This window comes from Mustela putorius, unplaced genomic scaffold, assembly GCF_011764305.1.
Source record: "Mustela putorius furo isolate JIRA1106 unplaced genomic scaffold, ASM1176430v1.1 tig00000139_pilon_pilon_pilon, whole genome shotgun sequence".
In the NCBI taxonomy this organism is placed as follows: Eukaryota; Metazoa; Chordata; class Mammalia; order Carnivora; family Mustelidae; genus Mustela; species Mustela putorius.
In genome coordinates this window covers 7659723-7671263 of record NW_025421293.1, presented here as the reverse complement: position 1 = coordinate 7671263, position 11541 = coordinate 7659723, and the positions used below count along the sequence as shown (strand labels likewise).

Genomic DNA, 11541 nt, shown 5'->3' with positions numbered 1-11541 from the left:
CAGGAGGTGTGGACGTTCGAGTTGTGATATTAAATGACTAACTCATGGTTTTCCTTGCAAATTCAGTACTACTCTGACTCATCTGCCTGCCCAGTTACCACAGGACAGGGGAAAGAACAGGGGCCTGGGGGCCAGTTTGGTCCCTGTCCTCACTTGATGGGTCGCCTTGGACGAGTCATTTGTCATCTCCCCATATTCCCCCTCCCCCTGAGCCTGCTTCTCTTCCATTAGTCCCTTAGGTGCACTGAGGCTGAATGACGGCCCCCAAAGATCTCAGGACCCAAATCCCTGGAAAAGTGTGTTGTTTCGTTGGTTGGAAAAAAGGGTCTTTGCAGATGTGATTAAGTTAAGTACCTTTAGATGGGGAGATTGTCCAGCAATTATAAGTGTCCTTATAGCCGAGTGTCAGAGGGAGGTTTGAGTCAGATAAACAATGTGAAGATGGAACAGAGAAAGATTTAAGGATGCTGGCCTTAAAGACTAGGGCAGGGGCACCTGGGTGGTTCAGTGGGTAAAGCCTCTGCCTTCAGCTCAGGTCATGATCCCGGGATCCTGGGATCGAGCCCCGCATCGGGCTCTCTGCTCAGCAGGGAGCCTGCTTCCTCCTCTCTCTCTGCCTGCCTCTCTGCCTGCTTGTGATTTCTGTCTGTCAAATAAGTAAATAAAATCTTTTTTTTAAAGAAGATTTTAAAAAGATTTTATTTATTTATTTGAGAGAGACTGTGAGAGAGAGCATGAGTGCGGAGAAGGTCAGAGGGAGAAGCAGACTCCCCGTGGGACTGGGAGCCCGATGTGGGACTCGATCCCGGGACTCCAGGATCATGACCCGAGCCGAAGGCAGTCGCTCAACCAACTGAGCCACCCAGGCGCCCCAATAAATAAAATCTTAAAAAAAAAAAAAAAAGACTGGGGCGATTGGCCACAAACCAAGGAATGACAACAGTCACCTCGACACGTGTCCTTCCATCCAGGTCTCACACTGCCACTAGGGTTTATTTCTCAAGTGGAGAGCTGACCGCATTCATCTGGAGGGATGATCCTGCAGGGGCACCTCAGACCCTAACTCCTTGGCCTGGTCTGAGAAGCCCTTCACCATCTGACTGCTCATCTTCTCTCCCCCCAACCCCTAAATCTCTCACCACTCAGACACCCGCTCCCACTGCCTCTCCCCGCCCATCACCCCACCCCCTGCCATCCCAACCAGTCCCAAACCCGCGCTGCACACACAGTCACTGGAGTCATGCTGAACTCCTGAGTTTCCCCTGTGACCAGGCTCCTCCATGCTTCTGTGGCTCTCACACGCATTGTCCCATCTGTGATACAAGGAAAGTAATCTCCCCATATGCTAGCATACGCATGGCAAAAATCCCGCTGTGCAGTAAGAAAATGCTATGAAATGATAAATCAGGGGCGCCTGGGTGGCTCCGTGGGTTAAAGTCTCTGCCTTCAGCTCGGGTAATGATCGCAGGGCTCTGGGATGGAGCCCCACATTGGGCTCCTTGCTCAGCGGGGAGCCTGCTTCCTCCTCTCTCTCTGCCTGCCTCTCTGCCTCCTTGTGATCTCTCTCTCTCTGTCTAAATAAATAAATAAATAAATAAATAAGAAATGAGAAATCAGACCTAGGATGCCAAGACCAGCAACCTTTCCTTTCCCTCGTATGGGCTGATGGTTGAAACCACCTTCCTAAAATTTCACACTCAAGCATAGTTATGACCCAAATCATGTATTTCGGTATTGTTAAAAATGTCCATCAGTAAAAAGGTACTATTTCAACATAAATGGTTATTAAAATGATCTAGTATAAAATTGTGACATAAACGGTTAGGTGGACTATTTTGTAGCTACAAACAAGAATAAAGCAGCTCTGTATATATCTGTACATAATCCTAAGATAAGAAAATTGAAAAAAGCAAGTTGTAGGGAAATGTGAAGAGTCTGCTATCATTTCCTTTCACAAAACACATTTGTATGTGCACAGACTGTGTCTAGTAGTAAATGGAAGGTAAGTGTTTTTTTTGCTTTTTTTTTTTTTTTTAAAGTAGGCTCCATGCCTAGTGTGGAGCCCAGCCACAGGGCTTGAACTCACAGCCCTGAGATCAAGACCTGGGCTGATATCAAGAGTCAGACACTTAACCCACTGAGCCACCCAGGCACCCTGGTAAGTGGCTTCTTGAGAGGGAACAGGTTTCTGGGATGGGGAAGACGGACTTCTTCATGGACTGTCCCCTTAGAACTTGGGCACATGTGGCTTAATCAAATGCAACTCTTTCTCTCTATGCGAGGACTTACACGGGTGGCACTCTGCACCCCCCCACCCCGCCCCGCCGTAAATGCACGCTCCTGGGGTTAATTTTTCTGTTGAACTCTTGGCTTCTCATCAACAATCAGATAAAAATAATTGCTTTTTGTTCTGGAGCCGTATTCTGCAGACCAGTTATTATTACTGCCACTATTGCGTAAAGATGATTTACTGTGCTTGGCCTTGAGGCTATCCTGTGTTCCTTACACATGTTCCCATCGAGAGCAGGTCAGAAGGAAATTAACTTGGACTTAAAATGTGCTTGCAGGTAACCAGGCAGTTGGCTGTCACACAGCTCCATTTCCGCCTCCTTGTTGTCGACGTGAAGAGCACCCACACCACTGATTCAACTCTCTTAAGCGTCTCCACTTTTCTCTCAGTTGCATTGGGAAAGACCTACGTACTATGTTTTCAGATTGGCTAGGTTAAAAAAAAATTTCCAAAAACAGGGGCGCCTGGTGGGCTCAGTCAGTAGAGAATGCAGCCCTTGATCTCAGGGTCATGAGTTCAAGCCCCATGTTGGGCCTAGAGCTTAAAAAAAAAAAAAGGAATCCAAATATAAAAATTATGAACAAAATTCCCAAGATTAAAGCAAACTCACTTGTACGACAAGCTATAAACTCACCATCTTTGCTTATTCTGAGCATTAACACTTTTGATGGTTTTTACATATTGGGTGTTAGGATGATATAACATTTTTTTTTTAAGACATGTATTACCTGAAGGAAAGTTCCCCTGAGACCATAAAAAACTTTTTAGAAGATGTAATGTATATTCTACCTTCTAAGCTGATAATGATGTCCAGATATCAAGGATATTTAAATAAAAATAAAATCTTGGAGAAGTTCAATGCTTCAATCTTCTTCAAAAATATTCGAGGTGGGGGTGTCTTGCTGGCTCAGTCGGTGGAGGGTGTGATTCTTGATCTCAGAGTTGTGAGTTCGAGCCCCACGTTAGGTGTGGTGGTTACTTAAAAATGAAATCTTTGGAAAAAAGACATCCTCAGTCAATGGTACACTAATGTTCTAGTAAATTATTTACAATCACCAACAGATGAATGGATAAACAAGATGCAATCTGCCCATACAATGGAATATTATACAGCCCTAAAAAGGAAGGGCATTCTGACACCTGCTACAACACAGATGAAATTGTGGACATTCTATTCAGTGAAATACACCAGTCACAAAAATTAAAATACTGTATGATTCTACTTTTATGAAGTACCTAGAACAGTCAAATTCAGAGAGACAAAAAGTGGAATAGTGGGTGCCAGGAGTCTGGGGGAGGGGGGTATAGGGAGTTAGTGTTTAAAAGGTACAGCATTTCAGTTTGGGATGATAAAAATGTTCTGGAGATAGAAAATGGTGATGGGTGCACAACACCACAAATGCATGGAATGCCACAGAACTGTACTCTTATAAATGGTTGGTTATAATGGCAAATTTTATATTATGCATAGTTTACACCAAGTTTAAAAAGCGTAACAGGATTGTTAAATTAAAAAGTTATCCTAAGTGATCAAGTAAACCTCCTTGCAGGTTTATAATGAGAATGCTGCATCTCTTACTACTGTAATTGGATAATATTTGAGAATATTCACCTGCTATATTCTCGATTCCCCTGAAAATCCTGTTTTTCTCCCAGGAAGCTGAGAGTTGAGGATGCGCCAGACAGGCCAGCTGTGGCAAGGAGCGCAGTGATCCTGCCACAGAGACCCACAGAGATGTGGGATGTATGGAGGGCACAGCTGGTTCTCAGAGATGTGCAGGGCCAGGCCCAGCCAGGATGTGACAGAGTCAGCCTGGGACTCCTAGTTCCGTGAGGAAAACCCATGCTATTGGCCGTACCAGTCCTGGCCTTGACACGACATGGCCAGTAGGGTGGTCAGCGACATCCTGACAAAGGTCAGGAAGGGAACCAGAGGACCTGCCCTTGGTACAGCTGCCCCAACAGTAGCAAAACCCTGTCCAGATACCCTGACGCCTTGGGGAAAAGGGTGCAGAAGTAGACTGAAACCTTGAATTGATAAAATATTTATCCTAGAGACTGAACTAACATGGAAACTTTCAAATTGCAAGAGATAGAAAAACAAGTTGAGTCTCACTATTCATGGTCCTTATATTCTGTAAATTCGCCCCATGCACTGGATGAGGGATGCCAGACCCCTGCTTCTGGGGAAATGCAGGGTCCTGTGCCTGTGCGCCTCTGATCACATTTCATCTACCATCAATATGTAACTTTGTTTTATGGATGCTTCTGTTTAAAGACATCTTATTCAATATACACTGTTGGTTTCATTGACATTGAACTCGCAGCCAACAGCAAAGAACTCAGGCTGGAATGAGGCTTATGGAAAGCACTGCTTTAGATAAGACACATCACAGCTTTCTTGCACTTTGCAACATTAGCCAACCCTTCCATGCCACCTTTGGGGGTCATTTTGAACAGCGAAACCACTCAATGAAAAGCACAGAAATGTGAAAATGTGGCACCCAATAGGCTGTGACAAGGACACTTGTTTATAGTATGAGAGCTGAAATAAGAAAGCAGAGTGTTTCAGCCTCAGCTGGAAACATGCGTGACTGATGATCCCAATTTTGGGCCGCTCTGAATAACGGAAAGCGCTGTATTGATCTGGGGGTTACAGATTAGTTTGAGCTAGCAGGCAAATTTGCAAAGCAGAACTCATGAAGGAGGATCAATTGTACCCTCATTTGGCATCAAATGTGGTCTAGGTCCCCTCCATATCTAGGAGGAGCAGAACATGAGATTTTAGGCCAATTACACAAAATGGAAGAATCTATCATCTTCCCCCATATTGAAGGTGTAGGACCTGAGTGTTGTACCCTACCTCCCTGTAATTTAGAGGAACAGAATGGCAGCCCCACAAAGGTAAGGATTTCTATGTGTTTTGCTCCTGCTGTTTATTGTCAACAGCACAACAGTGCAGCATGACACGTCAGTCTTTGCTGAGTGAACTAAGCAGTGAAAATCACCTTCAAACCAATACACAGGAATTAAACTACTGCCTGTCATTTGGTTCTGACAGTTACAATTCCACAATTTTTATCACTTGATGTTTATGAAGAGGAAAGAAAAACAACTCAGTTTTCCAGCTCTTGGAGAGGTTTGGGGCAAAGGAATCAGAATGGCACTACCAAGGGCAGGGAATGAATGGTGTGAGTCCACTGCCTGGCTGAGCGGACCCTGAGAGCAGATAAGGGAAAGGTCTTCCACAGCCACATGGAGGAGGACACATCAGTAGCTGGGTCAGATTCCAGAGCTGCTCTGGGAAGCAAGCTGACCTTACGTGCCACACGGAAGAGTTCAGATAAAGGATGCTTAGGTGATAATTGACATCTCCTCCCGGTCTCTGCTTTCAGACACTGAGTTGATGATGCTTTTTAAGTACTTTAGGAACTCCGACCTGATCTCTTCAGGGTCATCCTCCAGATTCGAGTGCACCAGCTTCAGCTTGTTCAAGGGGGGCGCTTTAAAAGGAAAATAAATGTAATTAGGCATGAACCTTTAAGGAGGGCCCCTTTCTGGCTCCCACTGGGCTGAGTCTTATTGAAGCCAATTTGCTTAACTTTCTAGAGGCCAAACATAAAGTTGTGTCTTGCCCGCCATGATTTAACAGAAGAAGAAATGTTTCACCAGGGGCCAGGGCGGCTGAGCTCAGCATCGTGTTCGGCATACAGTAGGTGCCCAATAAAGAGTGCTACAACACTGCCACCTGGTGATGGGATAACAACACTACAAGCCACTTCCCCATCCTCTTCTTACACCAGAAAGGAAGAGATTTCGGAGTATTGTGAGTGGCCTTCCAGGAGCACTCTGTCACTCTGTCGTGGTGTGTGTCACACGCTAACTGGGAGTTCTTCCTGAGACAAGACCAGTCAGGAAAGAATGTCCCTCATTGTACTGATGAGCGGCTAAAAACCAGATTTTTTTTTTCCTTCTTGGTGTCTCCCTGCTTTTAAAGTATCTCTGGCCTGGCCTGGCTGCTAGGACAGACCATCCAACCTGGAGATTCCAATTTACGCGGTTGGAAGAACAAAGAACAAGGACACAGGTGGCGCTCAATAATTGCACAGAGCCGCCGGGTTCAAAGACACAGGGACAATATACAATTGCCCAGAGCACTCAAGACGAGAGCAGAAAGGAGAAAGGGCAGTGTCCTCACACAGAGACGGGCTTCCTTTATCGCTTCCGGAGCCTGGTTTGTGGTGCGCGATCAACAGACACTGGGTGTCTTGGAGGAGCTGCTGCTGGACGAAGCAGGAATACCACATCTCGATTTCCTTCAGGTGGCTGGGGAGGTCGGCGTTGAAGACGATCACCACCCCGTGCGAGTCCCTCATCAGGGCCGGCCAGCAGGACTCGAACCTGCAAGGCAGAGGAGGAGGCACAGTGAACGTCAGGGGTCTCCGGTTTCTAGCTGAGGCCTTTAAAAATAATGTCTTAGGGTTAACTGATGGATGACCTGTCATGGTGTCATAACCCAATCGTTCAGGTTTCAAGAGCCGTGCATGTCACCAAATAATTGATCATGCCCCTAATACATGCTAGGAAGTGTGCTGGGCCAGAGTCCAAGGTGCTTGGCGGGCAGCTGAGTCTTGAATCATTTGACGAAGCCAACCCCTTTTAAAGGAAACGTACTTTGGATCACCGCCACAATCCCACAGCTCAAATTCACACCCCGTGCCTTTGGCGTTGCTGGCCACATGTGGGTTCTCAAATTCCAGGATCCTAGAAATAAAAACAACAGTTGCATCTCCATTTTGGATAGAGTATACTTGGGGAATGCCACTGGCACCAAAAGGGGGGCGGTGGGCCTCTCCGGGAAACAGATTTGTCGGGGCTCACCTCACTCCTTGGGTTGGGTTGTATTCAGTGATGTCAGAAGATTCTGTCAGGAAGTTGGCCAAAACGGTTTTTCCACTCTGTGGAAAAGATAATGAAAGGTTTCTGCTGAAGAGCAGAAAAGTAAACCATAAACGCGCCCTCTGATACCTGGCTCGGAGCCGGGCGTGATGGCGTGTAGGCCACGGTCATGCGAGAGCACCAAGGCAGAGGGTTCTCTCTGGTTGGGCGGCCTTGCTGCCTTACTGTATGTGGTGAGCGCAGGCTGGTCTGGGACCCAGCATGCGTGGGGTTCTAATGCTGGCTCTGCCTCTGGGTAACCTTCTTATTATGTTGGGTAACCAACCTTCTTACCCACGCTGGCTCTCAGTTAACTTATCTGAGAACAGAAAAAATCGTTAGTGTGAGTCTCTCTCTTGCCATGCTCCTCTCCACACCAAGAAACCAGTCTGTCACAGATATGAAGCTCACTGAGGTCTGGAAAGGGAGCTCCTCAAGGTCACACAGAAGTTCAAGGTTAGAGCTGGGTCCCACAGTGGCTGGCCAGGCCACACTCTCATACAGGGCTCTTTCTCCTTCTAGATAATACAAGTCATACGCAGTCCTATTAACAAGACAGCCCTCCTGGTCCTTCTGCCCAAAGTAGCCATCTGTCCATCCATTCCATTCCCTCCCCAAAGTTGGTAACTATGATCTGTTTTCAGAGATTTTTCTGTATATTTGTATCACTCATTTAGGGGATATTGCATGTGCTTGGATGTAAGATGAGGCGTTTTTTTTTTTCCCCCTGCAAATTATTCCTCAGATGAAAGGGAATCTCTTACACTCGAGTCCTTAAAAATCTCTGAAAGTATGCCCTGCTCTTGCAAGTCGCTTTTTTTGAACAACTACTTGACTAGAATCATTTCAATCGATGACAGCTTTGGAGGCTTGCAGAGGTCACGCGACAGAATCAGAAAAAGGAGGGGGAGGGCCTTAATCTTGCTTTAGTAATTCTTCCTGAGTGTGAGGTCTCACAAACTAAATGTCACTTCAAAGTAACACAGTTGAGGGGAGCCTGGGTGGCTCAGTGGGTTAAGCCTCTGCCTTCGGCTCAGATCATGATCTCAGGGTCCTGGGATCGAGCCGGGCATCGGGCTCTCTGCTCACTGGGAAGTCTGCTTCTCCTTCTCTTCCTGCTCCCCTCCCCCAAAAAATAAATAAATCTTAAACTCTCTCTTCTTTCTTAAAACAAAACAAAACACAGTTGAGTGGTTATGTTTGTGGAGACCATGCATATTTAACTATAGGATAAACGAATAAAACAAAGGACCTGATGTCATGGGAATGGTTCTTGGGGCTGGAATACAGTTGTAGAAACGGGGTCATACACAGATTCAAAAAATGCTCATATTCTAAACAACTCAGATGGTGTGCTTTGTCATATCTTTGTCTTTTATTTTTTTTTTAGTTTTATTTATTTAAGTCATCTCTACACCCAATGTAGGGCTCAAACTTATGACTCTGAGATCAAGAGTCGCACACTCTTCCGACTGAGCCAGCCAGGTGCCCATCATGTGACTTAAAAGCAGCTTCGGTCCTAAAATCAACTCGGATGTCAAAGGTGCTGGTGAGGAGCCAGCATTTTAAAGCTGTGTCATGAAATACAAGTAAGGAATAAAGCAAATCCAAATTAATATATGTCTTTAATGTACTTTTAAATGTGTACATAGCTACACGGATACATAAGACATTATAGAAGTGTATTTATATATTGCATCAATGCTCTTAAAGTTTATGTATGCATATTGGTCAAAACCAATTGATTGAGGGGGAGGGTTCTTCTGGGAAAATGAAGAAACTATGAGGCACATCGGGTATCCACCTTGCCCGGAGCTGCTGAACACAAGATACAGTCGTATTAAACACGAGGCTAAAAATCAAGCGGATAATGCCATAGGGACTTTGAATTGGGTGGTCAGGGAAGAGTGAAAGGGTGAAGTTTCCACTGAGACTGAATGACAAGGAGTCAACCCAGCCTTCCAGGGGGAGGGAAAAACTGGTTGAATGGCACCAGGCCAGGAATGGGCCCAGCATGTTAAAGGAATAGAAAGGTTGGCCATGGGGCGCCTGGGTGGCTCAGTGGGTTAAGCCTCTGCCTTTGGCTCAGATCATGATCTCAGGATGCTGGGATGGAGCCCCACCTCGGGCTCTCTGCTCAGCAGGGATCCTGCTTCCCCCTTTCTCTCTGCCTGCCTCTGCACCTACTTGTGATCTCTCGCTGTCAAATAAATAAATAAAATCTTAAAAAAAAAAAAAAAAAGGTTGGCCAATCTGCATACACAGTATTGAGGTAGAGGGGGATATGTGCATGCGGAAATACACTTTGCTATTGAAGCTGGGTGATGAGTACTAGGAGTTCCTTGTTTTTTTCTCCCCTTATATGTTTGTGAATTTCCATTAAAAAAAAAAAAAAGAAGATGTTTATGCTTTGTTTACTTCTCACAATTCTATGCATATTGTTATTACCTGTCTACTTCATTCACTAGTTTATGTCTCGGCAAGGTCTCCATGTCACTCCACACAGACGTGCCTCCTTTTGGGTAACTGCTGGGGTCTTCCCCCCGGAAGAATATCCCTTAGTTTTTTGAGATGTTCTCTTATTGGTGGGCACCTAGGGTGTCTCCAGCTGTTCAGTATCCTTCAGTATCCCCTCTGGGGAACCTAGGTAAGGTCCAGCTGCTGTAGGTTTTGAGAAATGTTGAGTGCGGCCCTGAAAGCTACGCGTGTCTTAACATTGGATAACTGGATTGCCCGTAAAGCTGTTAGCAATCAGCAGAAGCCTAAAGTACTCATTTCCCTACAAGCATCCTCATGTTTCCTGGTTATCAGAGTTCTAACCTTTTTTCATCCACTCTGATGGGCAAGTAAGTGTCATCTCATTGTTTTATTTATTTTTAAAAATATTTTATTGATTTATTTGACAGATCACAAGTAGGCAGAGAGGCAGGCAGAGAGAGAGGGAAGCAGGCTCCCTGCTGAGCAGAGAGCCGGATGCGGGGCTCGATCCCAGGACCCTGGGATCATGACCTGAGCTGAAGGCAGAGGCTTAACCCACGGAGCCACCCAGGCACCCTGCACGGCGTGTTTTTAAACAAGCCCTCCAGGCCACTCGGATGCGAGCTTATGACGGAGAATATTCACTATTTCAACAGTGGTTATTTGACATTAAGTTTTAGTCCATGGGAATCTTATTCCTATGTACGGTGTGAGGTCCACGTGTAGTTTCTTTCTCTCTTTCTTTCTCTCTCTTTCTTTCTTTCTTAAGATTTTATTTATTTATTTGAGAGACAGTGAGAGAGAGCACGAGAGAGGAGCAGGTCAGAGAGAGACGCAGACTCCCCGTGGAGCTGGGAGCCCGATGCGGGACTCGATCCCCAGACTCCGGGATCATGACCTGAGCTGAAGGCAGTCGTCCAACCAACTGAGCCACCCAGGCGTCTCTCCACGTGTAGTTTCATCAACACCATCAACACCATCACCACCACCACCACCACCACCCGCACCACGCACACTGCGAGCGAACTGTTCAAACACCACGCATATCTCCTCTCCCTTTCTTGTCCCACAGACATGTTCCTTAGGGCCAACCCAAGGGGCAAAGGAGACTCGCGGGACCTAGACTCTGGTTCCAAAACGCGAGTCACTACTTTCAGGACTTAGGGTAACGGAGTCGAGGTCTGGGGGTCGGGCGCCGAGTTCACGCGGCGGCCAGCGTCGCCCACGGGGTGGGCGCGGTGGGACAGGACTCCCGCCTCCTAGGGGGGGCTCCCGGCGCAAGGCACAGTCCCGCGTCGCCCCGGGGCCCCGCCCGCTGCCCCCGCCGGCCGGGCCTCACCTCGCAGGGCCCGACGAAGAGGATCTTGGCCTTCAGCATCGCGGTCTGCCGCCCTCAGGCCCCTCAGAGCCCCCCGCCCCCGGGATGACCGGAAGCCGTCGCGCCGACTGGCTGTCTCGGTTTCCACGGCGACGGGAGCGACCCGCGGGGGCCGACGGGAGTGGGCGGGGCCGCGGCGCGCGGCCGGGAACGCGCTTGCGCTTCGGGGCTGGGAGCGGCGGTGCCAGGCTAGAGGAAGGGTGGCAGGGGAGCAAACCACCCGGATCCAAACTCGCTTCTGAGTCCGGAGAGCCGCAGAGCTCACCCGCCTCCCTTTTTTTGTAGGCTGGGGACAGATTGCAGCCCCCTGATGTGTGCTCCTCCCTGTAACCCCAGCTCAGACGGGCCATGATGCTGGTGAGCTGGGGTTGGGAGCTGGCCTTGGGAGGCCATCGTCACTCCGGCACGGCACTGTCTACATGGCGATCGCGTTTATCACGGCCCCGGCCCAATCTAG

The 11541-nt window shown here is 47.5% G+C and overlaps 1 protein-coding gene across 2 annotated transcripts; it reads right to left on the bottom strand.

Moving 5' to 3' along the window:
* Window positions 1-3491: 3491 nt before the first annotated feature.
* IFT22 (intraflagellar transport 22) lies at window positions 3492-11191 on the bottom strand. Of its 2 annotated transcripts, XM_004761594.2 has the most exons (5): window positions 11046-11191; window positions 7172-7248; window positions 6965-7054; window positions 6489-6691; window positions 3492-5793 (listed from the first exon to the last, which is right to left on the bottom strand). In XM_004761594.2, exons 1-5 carry the CDS (start codon window positions 11082-11084, stop codon window positions 5645-5647), a joined length of 558 nt encoding a protein of 185 aa, XP_004761651.1. In that variant the 5' UTR covers window positions 11085-11191; the 3' UTR covers window positions 3492-5644. The 2 variants fall into 2 exon arrangements, with proteins under 2 accessions (XP_004761651.1, XP_004761653.1); XM_004761596.3 differs by lacking the exons at window positions 6965-7054; window positions 7172-7248; window positions 11046-11191 and adding an exon at window positions 6789-6944.
* Window positions 11192-11541: the final 350 nt, after the last annotated feature.